Source organism: Rhineura floridana, chromosome 14 (assembly GCF_030035675.1).
Source record: "Rhineura floridana isolate rRhiFlo1 chromosome 14, rRhiFlo1.hap2, whole genome shotgun sequence".
NCBI lineage: Eukaryota > Metazoa > Chordata > Lepidosauria > Squamata > Rhineuridae > Rhineura > Rhineura floridana.
Window position 1 is genome coordinate 33,392,899 of NC_084493.1, and position 27,644 is coordinate 33,420,542.

General features: G+C 45.6%; 1 protein-coding gene across 2 annotated transcripts in view; it reads left to right on the top strand.

Moving 5' to 3' along the window:
• The first annotated feature begins 2,778 nt into the window (after positions 1-2,778).
• The window catches only part of ENTREP2 (endosomal transmembrane epsin interactor 2), a 414,039-nt gene continuing 389,173 nt past the window's right edge, over positions 2,779-27,644 (top strand). For both annotated transcript variants that reach the window (XM_061595016.1, XM_061595017.1), the window contains exon 1: positions 2,779-3,137. In XM_061595016.1, coding sequence (XP_061451000.1) covers positions 2,874-3,137 — 264 coding nt within the window. In that variant the 5' untranslated portion in view covers positions 2,779-2,873. The remainder of the gene's footprint in view (positions 3,138-27,644) is intronic.

Genomic DNA, 27,644 nt, shown 5'->3' on the forward strand with positions numbered 1-27,644 from the left:
ACCTTCTCTATCTTTGCACTGAGAGAGTCAAGACTGGGAGAGCGAGAACACTTCATGTACACAGCCTGATCAGTCCTATTCTGTAGGTGATCTCCCATCTGCATAAACGTGTTAAAATATTCATAGAATATAATTAGAAGTTGTAGAACTGCTATTCATGATGATAGCTTTGACTTAGGCTCTTTTTTTACTAATTGTTTTAAGAAAATATTCAAACCTGATTTAAATTTACAAAACCGATTTAAAAAAAAACCCATTGATTTTTATCAACCTTGATACATTGCCATCTTTTCATTTCTGCACCGCAACGTCTAAATGTCTGATGCTAAAATAAAATAAAAATTAGAACAGTTTGTGCCTCAGTTTGTAACAGCTATTTCTGAGGCGTAGAGCCCGTGTGGTGTAGTGGTTAAGGTGCTGGACTATGACCTGGGAGACCAGGGTTCAAATCCCCACACAGCCATGAAGCTCACTGGGTGACCTTGGGCCAGTCACTGCCCCTCAGCCTCAGGGGGAGGCAATGGTAAACCCCTTCTGAATACCGCTTACCATGAAAACCCTATTCGTAGGGTCGCCATAAGTCGGGATCGACTTGAAGGCATTTCCATTCCAAGATAGCCTCAGCACTGTCATTGGAGCCACTGCTTTACCTGTTTGTCTTTTTCTCTGGGCTTCTAAGGAGACATGTCATAACGGGGACTGAATTACCATTACTGGAGCTGCTGCTGACATCGGTCCTTATCCTACAGTCAATGTAGACAACACTGAGCCAGATGGGTCTGACTTGGTATAAGGCGGCTTCCGGTTTGGGGGGGGTGAGGGGAAGGGCCCCTGCTCAGTGGCTCGAGCATTTGCTTTGCATACAGAAGGCTCCGGGTTCAATCCCCAATGGTGCCTCCAGGCAGGTCTGGGGAAGAACTTTGTCAGAGACCACTGTGAGAACCACCGCCGGTCACTGTAGCCGATACTGAACTGGATAGATCAATGGTCTGATTCGGAAGACGGCAGATTCCTGTGTTGATTCTGAAGCCAAACAGGCTCCATTTAGTCAGAGCCCAAAGGAGGAAAGAGGAGTTTTCATTGGCTCTGTTAGGCGCTATGTAGATCTCAGGCTGCACCCATAGAGGGCTGCTGGAACAAGCAAACAACTAACAGCTGATCTCCCTTAAAAAAAAAATTAAACCCAGCGCTTAGTCAGTTCCATTTCCTGTCTTAAGAGCAACTCAGAACAGGTATTGAATATTTATTTCGTGCCCACTGTGCATGTTTCCAAACTAGCTTCCTAAGATCAAGCATGGTGGCCAGAGCTGTCTCCTGAAGAGATCTTGTCTGCCCCTCCCCATGGGCCTTCTCTTTGCAAAAGTGCAGCCACAGGAGAGTGCTGAGCATGTGCAAGGCGCATCCTCTGCAAAACATCACATTACAGGTGTTCCCTGCTGGCAGAAGATGAGTCCCACTGAATACAGCAGGGCTTACTTGTATAGGAGCACACCTCCTACTCAGAGTAGACCCATTGAAGTTAACAGACCTAACTCAGTTAGGGTCATTAATGTCAATGGCTCGACTCTGCATAGGCCTTAGTCAAACACGGCCCGTAGGAACTTGCCTTGTATCAGGTCCAGCTGCACAGAGACTGGCAGCATCTCTCCAAGATTTCAGGCAGGGGCCTCTTCCCAGCTCCATCTGCAGACCCTCTGCCGCTACCCTGGACCCTTCCGTAGCTTTCCCACAGAGCTCGCCCGCAAGGCTGGCCCCAGCTCCCCGCACGGGGCGCCTTTGGGCCAAGGTTCCCCGCCACACTCGCACGGCCAATCTATCGCCCGCTCCCTTTCTCCCAGGCGTCGCCCTGACACTGAAGGTCGTGGCTTGCAGCACACAGGAGGCCCGAACGGCCCTCCGCGTCTCAGGTGCAGGCCAAGGCACACTTCGCCTGGCTGGGAGCAAGCCCGCGCGGGACACAACGGGCCTTGCTTCCCAGTAAACACGGCTCGGACTCCGTCGCAAAGCGCGCTTTGGAGAAGTCCAGAGTCCAGCCGAAGGGCGAGGAGGGAGAACAACGGGGCGGGGGGCGTTTTCTTTACGGGAGATGAGCTTGGGAGGAACGGGCGCCAGTCACCCCCACCCCGATCCGTGGCTGCGTTCGCAGGCAGCCGCTGTGGCCGCACTATCATCCCACGCGGCATCCTCCGCAGCGCGGCAGCCCTTGCGAAGACCGCTGGCCTCGTCCCGACCGCTCTTCCCCGCGGCGGCGGCGGCGGCGCGCCGGGGCAAAAGCACCGTAGCTCTCTAAGACCAGGCCCTGCCGGGCCAGCTCGCTGGGCATCGGGGAGAAACCACTGCAGGAGCAAAGAACAGCCGGGCGAAAGGCGAGGAGAAGAGGCGGAGGGCGGAGAAGGGGAGGGCGCAGCTTAGCAGCACCTGACCGTCCGTCGGTCCGTAAGAGCCGCTCCAGCGCGCACAACAGCGCCTGGAGGGGAGGAGGTGCTTGAGGCGGCTGAGGAGGCGGCGCTAGCGGCAGCGCCGCCAGTAAGAGCCGCTGCTCCTGCAGCGGCAGCGGCGGAGAAGCCGGCTAGGTTAAGCAACGCAGAGCAGCGTCCAGCCATGCCGTCTTAGGAGCCGGCGCACCCGCGCCGAGGAGGGCTGCGGCCGCGGCCGAGCGCGCGTTGAGGGCGCAGGGCGACTATGGCAGAGGGCGGCGGGCGACGGTGGCGACGACGACGGCGCTGGTGGCCCTGGCACTGGCCCGGCTCCGCCGCGCTCTGCGCTCCTGCCCGGCGTCGCGGGCTGGGGTGAGCCCCGCTGCTCCTGCCGCGCTGCTTCGCGCTGCTGCTTCAGCGGGCAGGGGCGGGAGAAGCTCTCGCCTCGCCGGGAAGATGCCGCTGGCCGGGCGCAGCGCCGCTGCCGCCACCACCTTGATGATGATGCCCGTCGGGGGAGCGCGCTCGCTGAGCCCCGCCAGCCTGTCCCGCAGCCTGTCCCGCCTGCGCGAGTACCGCACCCGCTCCCGGATCATGCTGGCCCTCGGCGTCACCCAGATGGTTCTCGGCTGCCTCATCGTGGCCGTCAGCTTCGCCGCCCTGGCGCTCACCACCTCGGCCCGCGTCCGCCACTCCTGCCCCTTCTGGGCAGGCTTCTCGGTAAGTCTGCCCGACTCGGCGGCGCCTGGTCAGTGCCTGTCCCCGGGAGTCAGAGAGTGGCCGCAGGAGCCGGCCCCAGCAACGCGCCGGATGCCAGGCGGATAAGTTTGCTTTCCCACTCGGGGTTTCTAGCTCAGGAGGATGCTGGGATCCGTCTGTTGGCCACCATAGGTGATTGGAATCTCCAGAGGCAGACGCAGTCTACCCCTGAGTACTGAAAGCTAGGGACAAGCGACACGGGGGAGGGATGTTCACCTGCCCTGTGCTGCTTGCCAGTTTCTTCTGGAAGTTGGACTGCTGGTGTGATCTAGAAAGGTGCTCCTTTTGTTATTAGGTAGCTCTCCTAGCAGACGTTTGCTGGGAGAGATAAATGCAAGCTCCCATGTTCAGGGACAGTATATCTGTGACTATCAGGTGTTGGGGAGGAAACAAGAGGGCATGGCGATTGTCTTGATGCCTGCTTCTTGGGGGCGTCTGGTTGATCATTGTGGAAACTGGGATGTTTGACTAGGTGGACCCTTGGTCTGATCTAGAAAGCATTTCTGAGGTTGTTATGTGAAACAAGTTGTGTGGAGAATCCTGGGTTCTGAAGGGTGGTGATGTTGCTGTTGCTTTCTGAAGAAGGGCTTGGTGTAACTCAAAACCTTGCTACCTTTCGCCTTGTGACACAGATGGTCCAATTTAAATGGTATTCTCTGAGCAATCTGGGGATCCTTTTTATATCTTTCCCAGCTTGTTCCCCCCCCCATTGTGCTGCATCCCCCACACTTATTTGGGACAATTAGGGAGCAGCAATATTGCACATCTCTTCAGAAATTGCCAAAGACATTGTGTTTTTGCAGTTATAGTATAAAACAATGTGGCTGTAAGTCTGACTGAAATATGGTGGTTTTATTTCCACGCATTGGATCAGGGTGCTAGCTAGCTTCTCTTTGTCCTATTCTGTTTTCCTTGAGTTTCATTTATTTAAGTGCCAAGAGTTGGGCTTCAGTGGTGTAAAATCCTCGCTGGTCTAAAGAAAAAGAAAAATTGTTGGCATTATATTACTCTCAATAAAGTGCCCTGTACTCCCCATGCTAAGGGATCTGCCTGTTTCCTTCCTAGGGTAAGACTCTGAACTACATACACCACCTTAGGAAACAATTCCAAAAATGTTGCATCTCAAGAGCCTCACTGTGCATCCCAGCTTAGCTGAAAGTACTTTGAAAGCAACTTGAACAGATGTTTAAGTCCAAACGGTTCAACTTAATTGAGTAGGGCTGTTACGCCGGTTTTAACTCAGCTCTGGAGAGGCTCCAGGTTCTACCAGTGTCAGGGATTCAATCATTATAAAATGACTGTATTATCACTTATTGCCACCCTTGTGAGTGGCCACTGTGCTGATTTTGCATATAGAAACTTTAATGGAATTGCCAGTCATAACATGCACTTTTTTTTGCATTTCATTACCATTTAGCTCCAGTCTTTTACAATCCTTCTAAATTGCTTTACGTCTATATACCTGTCAACTCAGAATAACCCTTCCTGCATCTGATGAAGTGGACTCTTGTCTGTAAAAAGTGTTAATGTGTTAGGCTGCAATCCTCATCTCATTTTGCTGGAAGTAAATCCCATTGAATTCATAGAACTTGCTCTGCATGGGCATTCTCTGGAGAGAATTCCTAGCTTCCCTTTTTCAGATTGCTTGCATTAGGACCCTGGAGGGTGTTTTTCTAAAATAAAATAAAAATCTGATGTACTGATTTCAGGTAACAAATATCCATAGGATGTGATACAAACTGTGCTGGGAATAGAATGGAGTATTGCTTCGGTTCTACTGTGGAGGGGCTGAAGTAGTTTGAAAAGGTTTGCAAAATGAAATGCCTGGAGTGAATTGTTTGTCTTCTAAGCTGTGGGCATGACTTGCGTTGCAATTTCTGCATCAGAGCAAAAAGTTGCCCAGCACTGCTTTGCTTTTGTTCTCTCTTCTACAGACAGAAGGCAGCTTTGGTAAAGTGAAGGTAGACTGTTTAAACCAGTATTTGGAGGATTGCTTGAAAGGACCGTCTCTTTCCTTGCATCTTGCCCTCTATACCTGGCACTCCAGAGGTTTTAACCCAGTCTGTTTTAAAAATTTTCCTAATGACAAGGGCTTCACAAACCCCCCAAGGGCTGTGTGTGTGCTTCATTTCATTACCTAATTATTGCAAGCATTTGATAGGTCTTGTTCTGATATTTTATTTAAATTTGCACCCAGTGAATTTGGTGGGCAAAGGCAAACATCATTAAGTGAAATCAAAATGTATGGATTTTAGAATAATGACTATTTGCAAATCAAGTTTTGTGCTTATTCTGATTTCCTCCTGTATTAATTCTATTTCTTTCTCTGTCCCCCAACCTCCAATCTTTCTATGGCTGTGTACACACGCCTTTTTACTCTGCGTCCAGTGCACTTCCATCACTGGTTTGGGAAGCCCTGTACTTGTATTAGCCACAATCCACATCTGTCCTGTTGTTCCTAATAAAATACTGCACTTTGATGCATTTCCTCCCACAGCAGCTTTGATGTGAATTGAGAAAAAGAAGTGAGCTTGTGCTCACTGGGTGGTAGTAGACTGAATAATCTCCATTATTCAGCCTCTGATGCAGAAAAATAAGTGCATGTAGTTGAAGGCAGGAGGAGGGCTTACAGGTCTGATGCGCAATCATGACCCATCATCACCCATTTAAACTGAAATATTTGAGTGGAAATTGTTTTACACTTTGACCTTCAGGAGGCCTGGAACTACTCGTCATACGAGGAGTTGGTGTAGCATTGTGCCTAAGAGACTGAGCTCTTAGGCAGTTCCCAGTTTGAATCTTGCTTCTGCCATGAATTCCCATGGTGACCTTAGACAAGCCGATCTCAGCCTCAGCCCCTGTCAACTGCAATAAGGGGCGGGGTTAATAATACTGACTAACTTTGTAAGGATTACAGCTAACCAGTGACCTGGTTACTTTAAACCACACTTCAGCTTAACCACTGCTGAAAGGCGAATGTGCAGTGTACTGGTACATGGGGAGAAAATTGTGGCTGCTTCACTTCTCCCTTGCTTCTGTGCTGCTGAAGTGACGGTATAGTTTTGTCAAACAAACCCTGAACTGTAGGCTACGTTTGTTCTCGGCTTGGATTTGGGTGTGACATTAAGCCAAACTGTGGCTTAGTGCCTGGTAGCAGCAGGAGTGGGGGAGGCACAAAGTGGCCACACTTTTCTCTCCATGCACCAGCACACTTCTCATTCACCTGTACACCATAGTTAAGCTGAACTGTAATTTTTAAAAAAAAAATTATTCAAGATAAAGTAAGAGTGCAAAATGTTCCAATTCGATTACATAGAAGCATTATAAAATAAAGCAACAACAGCAAAAACAAAATATGAAATGAACAAAAGTAATAATAGGTAATTATTAAGGTTAACTTCTTACCCCTTCATCTTTAAGCGTAATAATATAATACAACAGTTTCCTATATTGAGGTAAATAAATTAAATGGAGCTATTTCATCTATCACTTTATCATTCCAGAATTGTATAAATAAAGCCCATTTCTCTACAAATTTATTTTGATGGTTATAATTCATCGCATTTCTGTTATAAGTTCCGGGCTGTCTGAAAGAGGCAGTGGTGAGACCACTCCTGAAAAAGCCTTCCTTGGACCCAGACAATTTTAACAGCTACAGGCCAGTGGCGAATGTTCCATTCCTGGGCAAGGTCTTGGAACGGGTGGTTGCTGGCCAGCTCCAGGCGCTATTGGATGAAACTGATTATCTAGATCCATTTCAATCGGGTTTTAGGCCCGGTTTTGGCGCTGAGACAGCCTTGGTCGCCCTGTACGATGACCTATGTCGGGAAAGAGACAGAGGGAGTGTAACTCTGTTGATTCTCCTTGATCTCTCAGCGGCTTTTGATACCATCGACCATGGTATCCTTCTGGAGAGGCTCGCGGAGTTGGGAGTTGGAGGTACTGCTTGGCAGTGGTTCCGCTCCTACTTGGCGGGTCGTCTCCAGAAGGTAGTGCTTGGGGAACATTGCTCGACACCGCGGGCTCTCCAATATGGGGTCCCGCAGGGGTCAGTTTTGTCCCCCCTGCTTTTTAATATCTACATGAAGCCGTTGGGAGAGGTCATCAGGAGTTTTGGAGTGCGTTGTCATCAGTATGCTGATGACACGCAGCTCTACTTCTCCTTTTCATCTTCTTCAGGTGAGGCTGTCGATTTGCTGAACCGTTGCCTGGCCGCGACAATGGACTGGATGAGAGTTAACAAACTGAAGCTCAATCCAGACAAGACTGAGATGCTGTTGGTGGACGGGTTCTCTGATCGGATGGTGGATATATACCCTGTCCTGGACGGGGTTACACTCCCCCTAAAGGACTGGGTTCGTAGTCTGGGAGTCTTTTTAGACTCTTCCCTCTCACTTGAGGCTCAAATAGCCTTGGTGGTTAGGAATGCGTTTTACCAACTTCGGTTGGTAGCCCAGCTACGTCCCTATTTGAGTAAAGAGGACCTTACATCAGTGGTACATGCTCTGGTAACCTCACGTTTGGATTACTGTAATGCGCTTTATGTAGGGCTACCTTTGACGACAGTTCGGAAGCTACAACTAGTGCAAAATGCGGCAGCCAGATTGCTGACAAGGACCAAGCGGTCCGAGCATATAACACCTGTTCTGGCCAGCTTGCACTGGTTGCCAATATGTTTCCGGGCTAGATTCAAAGTGTTGGTATTAACCTATAAAGCCTTATACGGTGCGGGACCACGATACCTTGCGGAACGCCTCTTCCGATATGAACCGGCCCGTGCACTACGTTCTGCTACGAAGGCCCTCCTCCGGGTTCCAACTCACAGGGAGGCCCGGAGGGTGATGACAAGATCTAGGGCCTTCTCAGTGGTGGCCCCCAAACTATGGAACAGTGTCCCCGAGGAAGTACACCTGGCGCCGACTCTGCTCTCCTTCCGGCGCCAGGTCAAAACCTTCCTATTCTCTGAAGCATTTTAAGTTACACTGATTTAATTTTAAAAATGTTTATTGTATTGGATTGATGATTGTATTTTAGTATTATTTTGTTATTCATTGTATTTTTATGCTATTTTATGTTCACCACCCAGAGAGCTATTGCTAGTCGGGCGGTATATAAATAAATAAATAAATAAATAAATAAATAAATAAATAAATAAATAAATAAATAAGTCATTTTTATCATTAATACCGTCTCCCAAGTTTTTTCCAACCAATTCATCAATGTTGGGCATTTGTTATTCTTCCATTTTTGCACGATACATATTTTTGCCACTGTGAGCAAAGTAGCTACTAATTGAAAATCTACATTAATAATTTCTTCATGAAATAAGCACAAAAGAATTGTTTTAGGATTTCTGGATAAAGCTGAACTGTAATTTTAAAGTGATGTGCAAACGAGGCCACTGTGTGTGTAGTGCTTTGAGCACTTGAAAGCGCTGCACAAACGTCATTGATCATGATAATGGTAAAAGTGATAATATATAAAGTACTAGGAGCTTTGCCCATGCGTGCTGCACATGACAACCCCCCCAGGACACACACACACACACGGACTCCCAATCACCCCCCACCTCCAGGCAACTCCCAAAATGGCCCCCCAGGCACTCGCTGCCACCCCGTGTAGGCAGCTTACTGGCCTCTCATCTGCCCAGGCTCCTGTCATCCTGCCTTACCCACTTACCCACCTTCTGTGTTATTGCTGCTGCCCGCAGTTGCTCGCCCCCTCCCTTCTTGCTTCCCTTACACCCTCGCCTAGCTTGCCTGCCATCCTGCTGCCCTGCCCTGCCCCCATACCTGATGGCTTACAAAAATATTTTAGATTAGATAGATAGATAATTATTATATTTGGATATCTAAAAGAATGCCTCTCCCTGTATTTGCTTGTTTGTGTATTAAGACTAGCAAGGAGGCCTTTATTCCCCTATGAATAGGTGAAGTATGTTGGGTGGTGGTGCATGATATGGGCCTTCTTGGTATTGGCACCCAATCTTAGTCTAGAATGACCTCCCTTTGAAGTGCAACTGCTGCTGACATTGCTTATCTTTTGGCAGTGGTTGAAGACCCAGCTCTTTGACCAGGAAGTGAGTTAATATGCCAATTGCTATTGATGTTATCACTTGCTGTTTATCTGTTATCAACTTGTTTTATGATTTTTATCCTTATGTTTTATATGTTATGTTTAGTTATTTTATTGTTTTATGTGTAACCTGCCCTGGGATTGTTTGATGAAGGGCAGGCTTATAAATTGCATTAATCATAATGTGTAAATAAGCTTCCTAGGAACACTGAGGTCCCCTGGATGCTATAATATCATAGGATTCTTGTTTTACACAGCATCTTTTCTTCTTCTGTGTTCATTGGATGGGAACAGACTATCCTTGAGGCTTTGTGCAGCATCTCTAGGATGGCTTCTAACCTCTGTGTCATTATTTATTTATTTATTACATTAATATACCGCCCCATAGCCAAAGCTCTCTGGGCGGTTTACAGCCTTTGCCTTTGAGAATCTGCTAAGTCTGTGTTTATAGGTTTGGTGGACTGCTTCTTCCTACATGGAACTGCCCAACAACTGTGGTCATCTTCTGAGGTCCTGTTCTCTAGGAAATTAGACATGCCCCTTCTCTGTAGCCCTTTACAGGGGTGGTTAAGACAACTTAAGAGAGATGGAGAGTCAGTATGGTGTAGTAGTTAGAATGTTGGACTAGGACCTAGGAGGCCAGGATTCAAATCCACCCTCAGCCATGAAGCTCCCTGGTTGACCTTAGGCTGAATAACTGGGTCAACAGGCTTGTTGTGAGGATAATATTTGAGTGGGAGAAGCATGGATGCCCCCTTGAGCTCTTTGGAGGAAAGGTGTGATATAAATATCATTATTTTTGTTTTGCTAGGCTTTTAATGCGTTTTAAATTTTATCTAGGTATGATGTTCTTTGTCTGCTTTAGTTTGATTCTGAATGCTCTCTATTGGTATATTATTAGTCTAAACTGCCTTGGAGATACTGTCTAGATCTGAAAGGCAATATCAAAAAGTTTTATAAATAACGTGATTATGCACTGTGCTTTGATGGATTATTGCAGATGTTGCTGAACTACAACTCCCATCAGACTCTGCATGCATGGCGAATGGCCAGCGATGATGGGAATTGTAGTTCAGCAACATCTGGAGGACCAAAGGTTCCCCACACCTGCATTATCACATAGTACAGTTTGTGAGTCAATGCAGAAGGGGCACATGTTCTGTGCATGCTTTCTTGGAAAAGTTGTCACTCTTGGAGTGAAACTTATATGCAGGATTGACAGCTTTGATGCTCATGTCAGCCCTCAGGTTATTAAGTAAGCCTATTTGGCTTGCTTAGGTCTGGTTGTAGCACAGTGATTCAGAGATCTTTGCTTCTTGTCCCAGCCATGAACTCGTGTGGTCTGAAAGAAGCCACACTCTCTCAGCCTCAGTCCTCTGCAAAATGGTCTGGTCTGGCTTGTTGTAAAGCAGCGTTTCCCAGCCTGGCGCCCTCCAGATGTTTTGGGGCCACAACTGCCATCAGGCCCAGTCAGCACAAACCATCTGGGGTTGTCATCAACTAGCTTTTACACAGAGTAGACCTATTAAAATTAATGGGCCCAAATTAGTCATGATGATTAACTTTAATGGGTCTACCCTGAATAAATGTTAGTTGAATACAAACCTTTGGGGGTACCTGGTTGGTGAGGGCTGTTGAAAGGGCTGAAATCAGCCGCCGCCACCTTGCAAAGTACTTTGGAGACACTGACATGCTATACCAGGGTTTATTATTATTTGGGGTTTGATGATTATTTGTTGTTGCATCTGTGCCTTTTAATAGTTTCATAAAAAGGAAAACGTTCTACCCTTAAATACTGTAATAATATCACAGGAGAAGCTGCTCTTGGCATCAACTTTTGTGCAGGTATTAATAGTGCAACCCCCTATCAGATGCTGAATGTAGGAATCTTCAGTTGTGTGCATGTTGTGTAACTGCAGAATTTTCTTGCGGAACGGTCATTTATGCTACAGAATAACTCCTTTGGCTGGTTCATACTTAGCAACTTGGCCCCTGTTGAGGAACAGGATTTCAGCCTCCTAGCAGCAGTTGTGTCTTGATGAAGCCATTAAGGGCTGACACTTTCATGCAGTGCTTGAGTTCAACAGGTTTTCCAAAGAAGCAAGGAGAACTGCAACAAAACGTTGCAGTGTGGAACTCTACTGTTCAGAATTCCTACCAATCCACTACATGTTGGGATTTGTAGAGCATCAACATCTGGGGACCCAACATTAAAGAATACTGCTTTAAACTCTGGAGTTAGTTGTCTTATGGAGGTAGGCCTCCGTCTTAGATGGTAATGTGTATTACTTCACTTACTTTAAAATAGGGTTGGGGTACCTTAAGCACTCCAGGCCTCTCTGTCTGAGCCCCCAGAACTACCCCCAGGCCACTCTCCTCACTCCCACCCCGAGTGTTTCTGCCTAACATGAGTGTGTCCTACTGAAGGAGGACAGAAAGGGGATTATGAGCATATGTAGAAACTAGCGTACCGTACAAAGGTAAAATATACATTAGTTGCTCTGCCAGCCTTTGTCCAACGCCGGCTAGTGGCCTTTGGGAGGTTGAATTGCAGCTCTCGGGCAGAAAAAGGTTTCCCATCCCTGCTTTAAAATGTGAGAAGCCAGGCCTGCTTTTGCACTCTGGGGCATTCCTGCACATTCTGCTGAGTGGGGCCCTGACACAGTGCCCGTGCTTCAAGCCCTGCTTGTAGGTTTCCTGGATGGTCACTGTAAGAAATTGGGTGGTGGTGGTTTTATATCCTTATGTTCCCCACCCCATCAGTTTCCTGCTTGAAAGCCTGTCAGTATATATGAGTAGAAAGTATATCAAACTGGCAGGGAATTGCCAGGAAGAGGAGTCTAATGTGTATAAAATGTGGCTAAAGAAGAGGGATGTTGTATACCTTCCTTTGTGCCTTGCTTTCTTTCCACTAGCTTAGACTATTAACTGTACTTTATTGTGTGATGTGACACAATGCATAGATGTTGCATAGATGTTGTTTATGGTGGGTGCAGCCAAAATGCATTCACTTATCCTGAGCAATATGTTCATAAGACCATAGCGGTGAGGGACATAATTGATGGGATGGTTTATGTGTGAGATTGATCTTCTTGTGTAGCCTGCTGTATAACAGGAGAGGGCCCTTCCCTCAGGGGTAGAGCACATCTTTTGCATGCAACAGATTTCCTGCCCCCCCTTCCTGGTTCAGTCCCCAGCATCTGCAGTTAAGAAGTGTTTGGGGAGAAGCTGATATTAAAGACCTTTATGTAATTTAGAGAAGTATTTCCATACTGCCATATCATAAGGTGGTGTACAATGTTAAAACATAGAAAACCAGCTAAAAAACCAAAGACTCCCATAATCATTAATCAGAAAATAAAATGAAACTTCTGCAAAGGTCTGTTGGCATAAAAAGTTCTTCAAGAGAAGGGTCAAAAGTGAGGGTGCCTGTTGTATCTCTGCTGGAAAAATGTCCCATCTTTCTCTTGAGCTGCTGCCAATCTGATGTGACAGTCCTGAGCTAGCTCAGGGGGTAGCCAACCTAGTGCCCTCCTATGTTTTTTGGACTACAACTCCCATCATCTCTGACCATTAGTCCTGTTGGCTGGCGCTGATCAGAGTTGTCATCCACAACATCTGGAACACACCACCCAGGAGTCAGATCTGGTCTGATAAGGCAGCTTCCTACATTCCTGTCCTTTAGGATCTGTATGGTTGGGGAACCTTTGTCGGCCTGAGGGCCTCATTCCCTTGTGGCAAACCTTCTGGGAGCCACATGCCAGTGGTGAGCAGGGCAAGAGGCAACAGGTGATGGAGCAATGGATGTACCCCCCCACACCCCTTTTCCATCCAGTCAAGCGAAAGGCACTATCACAGTTCAAGGATTCATTTCAGCCAGGCAAAAGCACATGGAACAGGGCCAGTGAGAAGCATGGCTTGCTGAGAGTCTCAAGGGCCAAATAGAGAGAGCTGAAGGGCCACATTAACAGTTGTTAACCAAGGAGGCTTGTTTCACTCTTAAGTCCGGAGAGAAGCAAGCGTGCGCTTGGTGTTTGGCTCTGTCTGGAGGAACATAACGGGCTTTGTTCAGGAGTCAACCCTCAAGATGGTTCCCTTCACCAGCCTGGCGTCTCTCTTTGTCCCCTCATTCTTACTGTCAACAGACAGGGGCTCCTGGTGTCAATTTCACAGGCACCATTAAAAAAGACCCTCAGAAAAAAGAGTCTGGATGTCCACAAAGGGACAGGCAACCATGAATGGCATCTATCCTGAGGGTGCCTCTCTTGGAGCACGTCTCTTGACTTTGCTTTCTTAATCTGCTGCTACCCATTATGCGTTAACCCATTTCACAGTTTCTAAGCAGCAGGATCCCCTTGCTGTGCCCCTAATTGCCTTGTAAACACTGCAGGCACAGAAGGTGGAAAACAGATGGGATTATTTTTACTCCCCTCTCCCTTGCCTCATATTTTTAGTAACCCTGAAATCATGGGGATAGGATTGCCAGCTGCCCAGTTTGGCTCACTGTTTGATTGTTTTTATTACTTATATAAAGCGACCAGTGTTTACAGAGTACAAGGGGGAGAGGTCTCTGTCCCGAGGGGCTTACAGTTTAAAAAATGACATGGTAGAGGAAGGCCAGGCTACACAGAGGAAGAATATGCAATTGTTTCATTTATATGTACTTGTGCTTGGCTCCTGCCTCTCCCTATATGTACTTATCAGCGCTCTGTATTGGAGGCTCTTCTTCGTGTGCCCCCTCCAAAGGCGGTGTGGAGAGTGAAAACACGAGAACAGGCCTTCTCAGTGGTGGCCCTCCATTTGTGGAATGCTCTTCCCAGGCAGGTGGGCCTGGCGCCATCATTATCCATCTTTAGGTGTCAGGCGAAAACATTTCTCTTCTCTCAGGCATTTGGTTCTTAACTTTGGAAGGCTTTTGGAGGGCTTCTCTTGTGTTGCCTTTGTAAGAAGGGCTATTCCACCACCTAATGACTGTTTTTGTTTTTAACTTTATATATATATATATATTTAATCTACTTCTTTTTTATTTTAATTTTTTGTTAACTGTAAGTCACTTTGAGTGTGTGTGTATGTAGAAAAGCGATGAACACATTTAATAAATAATAAAAAAATACTGTGACGTACGGGGACTTGGGGTGTCACAGATTCACAGAACGGGCGAGTCTTGTAGGTGAAGTGCTTTTCAACACCAGCTGGATCTGCAGAAAATTGCAGGTGGCACCAAGTTAGCAACAATCACTTGCTAACATGATTAGCGGCTGATGAAGACGGCTGTTGAAAGTGCAGGAGCAGAGCCCTGGTAGAAAAACTGCTGTTTTATTGATATACTGTCCTACCTCTTACAGAGCGCAGGCCAGTGCACGACGTAACAACATGGAACACAGCAATAATAATCAGAAACAATCCACAGCTTATCCTCCTGCTTATATGTGTTCATGAACTTGGGGAAGGGCCGTAGCTCAGTGGCCGAGCTTCTGTTTTTCATGCAGAAGGCCCTGGGTTCAATCCCCAGCATCTCTAGGTGTAGCTGGGAGAGACTCCTGCCTGAAAGCCTGGACAGCTGCTGCCAGTCAGTGTGGACAATACTGAGCTAGATGGATCCATGGTCTCACTCAATATAAGGCAGCTTCCTATGTCCCTGTGAGGTAAGTTGCTTCGGCCAGAAGCACTTCAGCTCTGGCAAGGTGCTCTGCTTCTGAGCTTGCAACCCAGTTCTTGCAGAGGCTGTTTTGCTTCACCTGATTGCCAGTCATGCTTATGAAGTCTCAGTGAAGACACAATGGGTGGGGAACATTTTTCAGCCCGAGGGCTACATTCCCACCATGGGCAACCTTTTGGGGGCTGCATGCCAGTGGTGGGCTGGGCCAGAGGCAAAAGTGAATGAGTGAGAGAGATGCCTTTGATCTTTGCCCAGTAGCTGACATTTCAGCCTTAAAAGTCAAGATGATTTTAACCACCCACAGCCACCCAAGTCTCTCCATCCAGCAGAGCAACAGGCATGATTTTTTTAAATGTTCTTTATTACTTTGCAGATATAACAAAAAGAGAAAAAATAGCTCAATGCGATTGATGATTTTTAATCATTAAACATATTCATTAAGATAAGCAGTCTGTATGTCCAAATGGCATTGGCCACTTCTAAGATACAAGTTCAAACACAAAACGAGCAGTGAGACCTTCAGATCCCGAGTGGTGGATGGTGGGTGTCTATCCTTCCAGCCTTGCTTTATAAAGCAACAGACATGATCACAGTATGGGCAGACATTCCAGCCAGGGAAAAACAGTCTAGGAGGGCGTGGAGCAGAGCTGATAAAGGGTATGATCCTGAGGGCCAGATAGGGGCCAGATGCGGCCCTTTTGGGCCTCCGAGTTTGAGGTTCCCCACTCCTGCTTTAAATGCAGCTCATTCAGAGCGAACATGAACAAAAGATTCACACCGTGATGGGAACCAAGATCAGCCCTTAGAGTGGAAATCTGTCGCCCGCAAAGATAAAGCTGAATTGCACATATGGAAACTCTAAAAATAAGCCGTGGATGTCACCCCTCCAAATCTTCAGTGAGACATCAGCGGTGCTTTATCTGTAAAGAAAGCCACAGCCAATTTGAACCTTGATTGTTGATTTCTGATGTTTAGGTCGGTATGATGGAAGTCAACTGGATTTCTTAATGGAGGCACCTCAGATTCTCTTCCCAAACATCTCCCTCAGTCTGAGCCTCAGAGGAGTGCAAAGGGGTTGTGGAGGTTGATATACAAACCTGCTGTGGTGCAATGTGGGTGGTGTTCTGGTCAAGGAATGCATTGGGTTCAGCATCCCAGTCAGGTTGTAAAATTACATGCATTGCCAAGTTCTCCTGATTTTTATAGGCAGCTGTAGTGGAGACAACAGAACTATATCCACGTTGTGCTTTGGAGTGGGTGTTCCACCGAGATTTCTGATGGTCTTTTGCGCAGTGCATGAACTAGACTGTTGAATTATAGTATTTTCATTTTGCCTTAATTTTAACTGCCTGGTCTGTGTCTTGACCCCTTCTCCATGCCCACGCTCATGAGAGATGGTATGTAAAACCAATTTAAGCAGAAAGGCAAACAGTTACATTGAAGCTGACTCTCTCAGTTATTTCCTGACCTGGTAATAATCAGGGCTACGCACATAGGCCATGGAACAAAGAAGGATACAGCTTTATGTGAATCTCAGCTTTTATTTAACAACAACAAGAAGCATGTTTCTAGCTCTCATGGATGCAGAGACCCAGTGGCTCCTGCGATTTCCATGCCCTGTGTGGTTATCTGTCCCTCATCTCGACTATCGGAGCAAATATAATTGGTGCAAGCAGTAAATGGGGGCAGACTCAAGTATGGAAAATGAGAAACTTTGCAGAAATCAACAAGTTGGAGAATCTTATTGTACAGAGTGCGCCTGGCTCTGATAGCAACTTCCCAACCACATGTGGCTACCTCAGAGCAATTTCCTGAAAAATAGTGTTGTTTCCTTTTCCTGGCATGTTAGTCTTTAGCCAGCCCCTTTTAAAATGTCTGGATTTTGCTACTTGACCACAGTTGAGTGATTGGACTGATGGAAGGCCAGCTGTCTGGGCCGCCCACACTCAAGCAACTGTAGGCAATGGTCCATGCCAGCCCTTGGCTGGACTTCCCATAGCCTGAGGACTAGAGAGGATAGAGCTGCCAATTTCGGTTTTCTCTGTTTCTCATTTTTTCCAGTCTTAAATTCAGTTCTCCATATTTCTCCAGCAATTTGCTTTTTTAAAAAAAAATCTTCAGCATTTAGTGCAAATTTCTCCTAATAAATACATTTTTGTATGCATTTTTACAATCAATTGATCCTAATGCAATGGATTTTTGTAGGTTATTTTCACCAATATATTCATTTTGTGGACGCTTTCCCCTAATATATGCATTTGTGTAAACATTGCTTGGTTGGAGAATTGCATCACAAAATTCAGTTATGTGCGATTTTCGAAGGATGGCTGTGTTTTGGTTCTCATATTGTTTTGGAAAGTGCAGATTTGATAGATTTGAAATACCGAACTGAAATGCAAACTGAATTGAATTTCTCACCCATCTCTACTGCGAACTGACTTTCTGTTTTGTTGCTCACACCTCTTTGGAACTGCACAGGTGACCAAACTACTCTAGGGCTTGAAGGAGAATTTTACTGCATTTCAGGTGCAGGTGTTTACTAAAACATCTTATAACATGGTTGCTGGTGAGCTTTAAGCAGGAATGTGCAAATGCACTTAGATTGTCATAATGTGGGCCTCAAAATTCTGCTTGCCTTGGGAAAATATGTAACGCTCTTTTGCTCAGGGTAGACTATTCCCAACCACAACTGGGTTCAATACGCAATCCTATGCATCTTCATTCAGAAGCAAGTCTCACAGAGATATTATTATTATTATTTATTAATTATATGCTGCTTAATTGCCATGGTGGCCTCTAAGCAGTTTACAAGTGTAAAACCAATTACAGAAACCACACATAATTAAAATTAAAATCACACATAATTACACAATAAAAATATAATCAAAAACATTAAAATAAACATCCCCAATTAAAATGTACAATACAATGATCCCATTAAAAAAGCACAACAATTAAACCAGCTATAATAGCAATTTGAACAGAAGGTTGGGGGATGCTTGTCTAAACAGGTGTGTCTTCAAGAGCCATTGGAATGCCAATACTATTCTGATGGGGGTCTCCTGTATTGCAGCGGGGAGAACATTCCACAACGCTGGTGCTACCAGTTCAAAAGTCTGTGTTACTGCAAATTCATAATCATCATGTTCAATAGGCCTGTTTCAAAGTTAGCATCCATTGCAGTGCAGTCTTAGTCCCTGAGATGCTAGTTAATTACGTTTTATACCTGTTTTCTTCCTATACATCAGGCTGCTAGCATGAGATACTTACTGGAGGCTGCGTCTTTCTAGATAGCAGCAGATGGTCTAAATTGGGACCTTTATGTTGCAACTTTGTTAGCAGGTACTGAATTCTGACATTTTTGGAAGCTTCAGTATTGCTTTGTTTTCCCCATTTCCCAAGTTGGTAGGAAATTTCAGGGGCAGCTTGTTTAGGAGTCAGTTGCCTTTTGAAAAGAGACTGCTAGAGACTGAAATCTGTTTATTTACAAGTTTCTAGGCAGTGCTTATCCATAAGGCAGTATCAGTCCCCCAGAAGCCAACAGTCGTCTTTTTTCTATGTCACTGGCTATATTCCAGCTGCAAGGTGGTTTTTCTTCAGGTGTAACTGAATGGGCATATGTAGTGTATTCTAGCAGCTAGCAGCCATAAAAGGACATTAAGCAAGCCCCTTCAGCTAATAAAATGTGACAATGTATTGGGAGATTATTTTGTATATCCAAAAAGAATGCTTCCAACATAAAGTATTTCTTAGGGAGAGTATGTGGTTGGTGTGTGTTTGTACAAAGATCTGGCCAGGAGAGTGAGGCAACGTCTCTGGGCTGCAGTGAGATCCACAAACTGGTTCAAAAATATTACTTTGGATGAATTTTGAGTGTTTATAGGTTGTGAACCGCCCAGAGAGCACAGCTGGATGTGTGGTATAAAAGAGTAAATCAATAAATTCAAAATAAATATAGTAAGCCAACAAATATCATGGAAAGTGGTTTGTTATAAGACCTTGTGCTCATTTCACAACTGAGAATTATACCTTTTTCTCCCCCCCCAAAAAATCTGAAATGGCTGGTTCAGCTGAACCCCATATATTGAACCCTTGATCTCCAGGCTGCCCTTTATTGATTGTCCTGATCTGCCAGTCTGTGCTGTGTGTCAAGATTCCCACACTCGCTTGGGCAGCTGCCATGTCAGCAGTTTTACGCCTCTGCCAATGCAGCAGTTCAGTCTTTGCTGTTGTGTGTGTGTATCTGTTTCTGAGAGGCTGTATGGAAAAGCTATATGCCCCTTTGCACAATTTGTCAAATGCAGATTCCCAATGATTTCTGTGTTGTTTGTTTAGATGATTTATATATCACCCTTTGCATGAGCCACAGGGTGGTTTGCAACAAATAAGATACAGAGAATACACAAAATCTATAAAATAACACAAAATCTATAACATAAAATAACAGTGCAACAGCTCATAATAAATCACTGAATGCCAATTACCAGCAGCAGGAGCAGCTAATCCATTTATCCAGCTAGGTCTCTCCTCCAAACGCTTGCTGAAAAAGGAGCATCTTAGCCGGCTACCTCAAATGATAAAGAGATGGGGCAATTTACACCTTGGGTGACAGGGAGTTGCACATATGAGGAGCCGCCATTGTAAAGGCCCTTCCCGTGGGCCTTTGCAAATACTGATATGCACGCTTATTTTTATGCAGGTTTTTAATATTTATACCTTACATTTTTAGTCAAACCCAAAGCCGCTTACAACTAAATTCAGTGTTTAAAAAATCCAGTATAGGGATGTGTTGAAGGTGACAGTGGTAGTCTCTTCCACATTCTGGCAGTTGGAGGTGTGGTTGAAGTTTGAGGCTCATCTGCCCAAGGGGGGACAGCAGGAGGGGCTGCAGGAGGAGAAGGGCTGATGGCCAACCCACACAAGTACCCCATTTGAGGGTTTTATTATTGAGAGCCAATGTAGTGGTTAAGAGCCTTGGATGAAGGGCCAGGGAGTCCCGGGGTTACTTTTCCATTAGCCATGAAACTCACTGGGTGACCTTGGACTCTTGGCCTAGCCTGCCTCACAGGATTGGTGTGAGGATAAAAGCAGGGGCCCATGTATGGAGGATGACAAAAAAAGCCGTTAACAAACAAATTATCCTCTGGAGATCTCAGCCTGGATATTTTATCCATACATCTAACCCTGTGAGGTAGTTTTGGGTGAGAGGTGATGTCTGGCCCAGGGGGGTCCAGGATGAGCAGAATCTGGCTTCTTTGTAGTCCCAAATCCAAGATGGTGTCCCTTGTCTTAAGGAAATGGCAGCATCACAACGGAGACTGGTTCGACTCAGTGAGCTGGAAGAGGTTCAGGACCAACCTGTTGTCTGGAAAGGTGTCTAGCCTCTCAGCCAGCATTTGCAGTCACTGTGCAGGAAAGGCCTCTGTGCATTGGGACATCACCGCTATTTCTTTCCTGCCAGTTTGCTCTTAATGGGTTTCGCCCTCCATTAGGACGGCTTCTAATGGGCATCTGTTCAACCGGTTGCAACCTTCTTGCCCATTACTTAAGATGAATAATGTATTCAATGCAGCCCTTCAGCCACTTACTTCAGGGTAGTCACATTGACTTGGAGAGAGCGGCTTGAAGGTTGCAGCCAATCTCCTGTCGTTGGGGAGATACATCTTAATCTTCCCTAAAGTAGAGGCTTATTATTTACTCTCTCATATCATTCTTTTAAATAGAGGACTTTGGGTAATGCATTTCCAGGCCGCTGCATAGCAGTGGAGAATGGTCGCTCCAATGTCAGCGAGGCAGTGAATCCACGCCAGGTTTTAGTCTGAACTTTCAAGGAGCACCTTGGACAGCTTGAAAGTTTGGACTAAAACCCAGAGCGGATTCACTGCCCTGCTGACATTGGAGCCACCATTCTCCACTGCTATGCAGCTGCCGCCAGTCTCTCCTGGGTGTAATGGCAAATTTTTGAAGCACAGGTATTCAGTATGACAGCCAGATAGCCATGCCCCTAAGGAAAGCCCAAGGAGATGATATACGTACTCCCCAAATGGCAGCAGTGCAGAGCATCATCCCAATTTATTAGGATCTGCTGACCATCATGGAATAGTAAGCTGGCAAAGGGTGGTGTAATGGTCAGCATGCTGGCTTTGGGCTGTGGAGAGATGCTATGTTAGGGTTTATTTCTAGGCCGTCATTTGGCCAAAAGGCCCCCAAAGTGGCTTACACACAAATAGAAAAACACAAATATAAGTTACAAATAAAAGCAATACAATTTACAAAAATTCAAGCCAACAAAATCCTAGCATTTTTATAAAGCTAAAAAAAAAAAGCATTCATCTTCCTGGTAAAGGGCAGTCCCCAGAAAAATGTCACTAAGAGCAGGGGTGAGGGGGCAAAGCAGGCAGAGAAGCATGCAGTCTCACCCCTGCAGCAGTCAGCAGAGAGATGGGTTTTCATCCCTGATCATCACCCATAAATTTCACTGAATGACCGTGGACCAGTCTGAGCCTAGTCCATCTCACAGGGCCGTTGTTATTGTGATGGTAAAGTGGGATGCCCCACTTTACCAGATATGCCACTCTTGAGCTCAGGTGCTCCTGCAGATGACATCATTTCCCCTGCGCTGAAAAAGTCCCAGAGCTGAGGTTCCTTGCACTTACGATCCACTTGTTGTTGTTGTGTGCCTCCAAGTTGACTACGACTCATGGCGACCCTATGAATCAGCAACCTCCAAGAGCATCTGTCATGAACCTCCCTGTTCAGATCTTGTAAGTTCAGGTCTGGGGCTTCCTTTATGGAATCAATCCATCTCTTGTTTGGCCTTCCTCTTTTTCTACTCCCTTCTGTTTTTCCCAGCCTTACTATCTTTTCTAGTGAATCATGTCTTCTCAAGATGTGTCTAAAGTATGATAACCTCAGTTTTATCATTTTAGCTTCTAGTGATAGTTCTGGTTCAATTTGTTCTAACACCCAATTATTTGTCTTTTTTGCAGTCCATGGTATCCGCAAAGCTCTCCTCCAACACCACATTTCAAATGAGTTCTCTTATCTGCTTTTTTCACTACACTTGTGCTTTTTAGCATTATGATGGAACTTTGGCTGGGACAGACAGTGGGGGTATCATGTCAACTCCACAAATTTACACTGTCCTGGTTTTCCTCAAACAATTCTGGGGATTATAGTTTGGGGCATACAGAATCCCTAGCCATCATCCCACAACCGAAGGGTTCTCTTGGAAGAGAGGCTTAACTGTTAACAGTTGCCTCCCTGGGCTCCTGCTGGGAGGAAGGGAGGGATATAAATCAAATAATAAATTAATAAATAATAAATCAGCTTAAGGGCCCCTCTGGACTGGTGTCTTTTTGTGGGTGCATTCTGCAACATGTCACTGATGCAAGAACAGTGGTGCATTTATAATAGACCAACCACTCATCAGTCCACATTATTAGTTGTTCTGCAATGCTTACCCAGGATTGTTGCATTATTGCCATCCAGAGGAACACCCTTTTGCTGTAGTGCAACAACAGTGGGACAGGAAAACCCACCTGGAACATTTGTCATATGAAAAGTTACAGGATTTCAGGATGAAGTGAAAAGTTACAGGATTTCAGGATGAAGTGAAAAGTTACAGGATTTCAGGATGAAGTGAAAAGTTACAGGATTTCAGGATGAAGTGACAGTGCATGCCCTGGTTGGCAATAAAGCAGGATGTTTGCCCTGAAGCCTTTGCAAGGCACAAACACTACTGAAAGTGGGATCGCATATCACCCCTCCATTACTATCAAGAGCATAGATAATCATGAATGCACAATAATAAAGATGTCTGGAGGGGCCCATAACTCTCATTTTCTGGTGATTTCAGTCACACCTGGACAATCAGTATGTGCATATGATGCTGTGAGTCTGAATCCCTGAATGTGCACAAGGTTTGGAATTGAGATGCTTCATGCGTGTGCCTCAGGGGTAAGAGTTGCTGTTCTCTTAATAACATTTTAAATGTGTGGTGCATCCAAGATTGTTATATATTTAAAGGGTGGCACTGGTGTGGAGATGAAATTCAGGGAAGCAAAGGGCAGTTCTGGAAGCTGGCCAGAGCAATTACTATATTGAAGGCTTGGAGTTCTCTCTTGCATTTAAAATCTGAAGAGACCCAAAGCCAAATTATGTTGTGGTCCTCTCTCCAAACGCAAGGGCATCTTTCACATTCAGCACTCATCTCTTTTATTTGTGAGATGATCAAATAGGTCAGAAGAGAGCTAATACAGGGTAATGGTTAGAGTGTGGGTTACTAATGTAAGAACTAAGTATGAGTCAAGAAAGAGAAATAACCTTGCCAATTTTTTGCTGGTTAGTTCCTCTCTCTCCTATGCTCCACAATCTTATCCAATCAAGGATCATGTAGTGAAAATGATCATGTCACAGTACTGTGTAACCAGCCAGGTTTGGCTATATAATGATGCCACTGAAGGCCAATAAAGCCAATCATGAATGAGGGTCTTTCTCAGCATTGCTGTTTCTCTGAATGGGCAATCAGGTTTGCTTCTTTTTGGAGCAACCCCAGAAAAATTGCTGAAAAGGGATATGCTTTTCCTCACTGGTGAACCTTTTTGTAGAAAGCTCCCCTCCCTCTTCCTGTTCAGCTCTGCTTTCAGGAGATCAAAGAACTTCACTTCCGTTACCTCTGTATTTCTCCTCAAGAGTTTTAAAATTAAAACTCTTCTATTGTTTTCTGTACAGATTGTCTGAAAAATACTTTGCAGAGTATCTGCAATGTGACCTGTGAGCCATTTTTTTCACAACTATTTTCCCTTTGCTGCATTCCTCCTCTGATGCTTTTATTTGGAAATGTCAAGACTTACCCTAGGGAAAACTAGACTTCTGGAGAGGGAACAAAAATTATAAGGCAGAGTTATGTCCGTGACAGCTGTGCGCCCGGCTCAGAGTCATTATGCATTGCTGAAAGTGGGAGTTTCTGCATCGTTAAAGAATAATGCTTATTTCAGATGTGATGGGACAGAGAAGCAATGTTGTGACATTACGTATGAATTAGAGCAGGGAACAGGGATGAACACATTGGGCTGTATTCAGTTTGCTCAGACCTATTGAAATTAATGGCCTTGAGTTAGTTGCAATCATTAATTTCAAAGGGTCTAACTTTTATTCAAAGTTAGTTGAATACACTCTATTGCCCCGAGTCCATTGCATCCTGGTTCTGCACAGGACTGAACTGAAGCTGTTTCCATGCCATGTTTTTAAAGGAACAATCGTTTAAACCCAGTACAGAACACACCTAGGAAAAATATGCAAATACAACATGGTCTGAGAGTTGCCTCTTGGTCTGTTTCCTTTAAAATTGTACTAGAAGAGCGGGTAGCCAATGCCCAAAGGTCCTGCTGCTGTGCATGTTCAAAGCAGCACAGGAATGACACCCCATCACTATGGAGAAATATGGCTGCCCCCATGGATGGGAGGCCTGTGTGCCAGCCAGTTGCTCATGGAGGCAGCTGTAATTACAATTTTAGAGCAAGAGGCAGAGAGCCAGGCTTTTAGGACCACCCTGTAACTACATGCATACATAAGTCAGGGGTGGGAAACCTGTTTGGCTCTGCAGGTCAGATCCTTATGCAGGACAGATCCTTTGCCGCCCTGGGCTCCTGCTGGGAGGAAGGGCAGGATATAAATCAAATAATAAATAAAACAAATAAAAAATCCTAGCCTTGCAGGCCTAATAATAAATTAATTATTACCCATCTTTCACCAGCAGGTCCCAGGATGGATTATAGCATTCAAATGTCAATATTGTGTGTGTTATGGTGCCTTCAAGTCGATTATGACTTATGGTGACCCTATGAATTAGTGACCTCCAATAGCATCTGTTATAAACCACCCTGTTCAGATCTTGTAAGTTCAGGTCTGTGGCTTCCTTTACGGAATCAATCTATCTCTTGTTTGGCCTTCCTCTTTTTCTACTCCCTACTATTTTTCCCAGCATTATTGTCTTTTCTAGTGAATCATGTCTTCTCATTATTTATTTATTTATTAGATGTATATGTGTCCAAAGTATGATAACTTCAATTTCATCATTTTAGGTTCTAGTGATAGTTCTGGTTTACAGTCATGGGAATAAGGTGGTTCCTGAAAACACACATCTCAAGTGCCAAAGGCCAGGGTATCATAGAATAGTAGAGTTGGAAGGGGTCTATAAGGCCATCAGCTCCACCCCCCAGCTCAGTGCAGGAATTCATGTTAAAAGCATACCCGACAGGTGGCTGTCCAGCTGCCTCTTGAATGCCTTCAGTGCTGGAGAGGGTAATGAGGTGAGTCTTTAGCATGCCCCAAAAACTGTACAAGAAAGGTGCCAGATGTACCTCTGCGGGGAGGGAATTCCAGAACTTAGGGGCTGTCACAGAAAATGCCATCTCCGGAACTTCTGAGGGTGATGGAACTACCAAGAAGGCCCTCTCTGCTGATCTGAACAGCTGAGAGGCTCTGCAGGAGAAGGAGGTGGTTTCTCAAACATTTGGAGCCTCAGTCATTTTGACAGGCTGCCCATCTGTCAGCCACCTGATGTCACAATGATGTTAGGTGACTGGGTGCTTTGTCCACACAGGGCTGGCAAAGAGCCTTGTGCAGTGCTTTAAAGTGCTGGAGGCTTCCGCCTCACCGCCTATCAGCTGGTGGGCAGTGGAACCGCAGTCTGTTTCCTGCAGGCATCTGCTGTGTGAGCAAGTTCTTCTTGGGGAACTCCTTAGTGCTGATGGGTGGCCAAGCCAAAGCCTGCTTTCTCCTGCCAATGCACAACTGGAAGCAGATGTTAAGGCTCTTGGTGGTGCACCCCCAGCCACATCTCTACCTGCCCACACCAGATGTCATATATGAGGTTAGGTGTGGGGCAGATGGGCATGGCTTGGGGAAAACAGCCTCATGGGTAAAACTTGAACTCCTGGCAGGCCAAGTCTGGTCCATGAGCTGGAGGTTTTGCACTCCCCCCCTTTTAATAACAAAATCACTACCTTCACTGCTGTCTGTCTGTAATATTAAGAACTGTAGTTAGGACAGACCATTAAGTCAGTGGCAGAGTCTCTGCTTTGCATGCAGAAGTTTCCAGGTCAAATCCCCAGCATTTCCAAGTAGGGCTAGGGATGACTTTTACTTGAAATCCTGGAGAGCTGCTGCCAGCCAGTGTAGACAATACTGAGCTAGATGGTATGAGCTAGACAGATTTCCTATGTTCCTAAGATAGCAGTGGTCATTTTGGGAATTTCTTCCTAACTAGGTTGGTGTAGCAAGTTATTTCTTGGCTCGCTCTCCAGGGTTTGAAATAAATCTCCCTGTTCTTGTGGTTCTGTAATCCCTGCTTCAGCAGGTGTGTTAGGCACATAAGGGATTTTTTATTCCTCAGGGTGAGAAAGAGCCTTCAGCCAAGAAAGATGAGAGAGCATTTGCACCAGAAGCAGGTCCACAGACAAATCGGGGTGATTAGCATAAAAGCTGTGTTCTGTTGTCCGTAAAGGACTTTGCGCTTGTGTCCTGTAACCTCAGCTGTGAAGGAGGCAGCCGCAAACATAAATATCAGCAGAGCCATTGGGAAGCGAATTCCCCAGAGATTATACCTGGCAGTAGCAGATTAAGGCTGCTTTAAGCATTCACTTATCTTCATCTCCCTCAGGGGATGAATAGAGAAAGGCAAAGTAAATGGTAGGCAAAATGAAAGGAAATGATAACATTTGACACTTAGCCTGGAGGCAGATGGGGGCCTTTGTTTGTTTGTAGGATCATTTTACACCTTGCCTGTTAGGAAACCCTGCTTTTGCAGCCAAGCGTGGATGTGACAGGAATCTGTAGCCAACCTGGATTTTCTGAGTGGGCCTGTAAAATGCACTCAGGTGTTTCTCTCATTCAGACATCATATTTCTAGGTTTACCTTTGGGTCGTGGTGGAAACACAACATGTCCGGTGTCCACCTAAAAAATGTAATGTGTGAACCCTCCAAGTGTTGAAAGCAGTATGCCTGAGACATTCTGCAGGTGGAGTAGTCATATCTTCTGTGGGAGTGGGCAGACTTCAGGCTTGTGCCATCTTCTTCGTTGTTGCTGCTGTTTTACTAGAAACCTGAGACCCACTAACTGGAGCCAGGTGCAAAAGAGTGGCTCAGTGGGACCACATTCCACTGTTGGAATGAAGGAACAGGGTGCATCTGAACACATGTTCAGCCCAAGGATTTTTGATCTGTACCAGAACTGAGCTCAGTCCTACTACCCAAAATCCACCCCTGGTTTTCCTCCTACACGTCCTTCATCTCAGCAGCCTGATTTACAAGGAAAAGAAACCTTTATGTCATTGCTATTGTTGCACAGTTGGGAGCCTGAATCCTTGCTGAGCTACTTGCAAGTCACTCAGAGATCTAACAGTGGATCAATTCCCAGTCTATCTTCTGCCCACCCTACCCACTTGACCAAGGACAAACTAAGTGTGGGTGGGCATATGTGTAAGTAAATATGCACAATGACAATGATGTTACTATCAGCTCTTTTGAAATCTGTTACCTCCCTCCATTCTTTGGCACTCTGCTCCCGCCTTGCTGATTGCTGAAAAATGAAAAATTGCAGGCACCCTACTTTACAAAGAAGTTGCAGTAGCAGACGACAGGTGGCTTAGAAGTTTGCAAAGTACCCAGTGCAATTTAGCTGTCATTAGGGAGGAAAAGGTTAGCTGCTATTCAGAACCACAGAGGACTG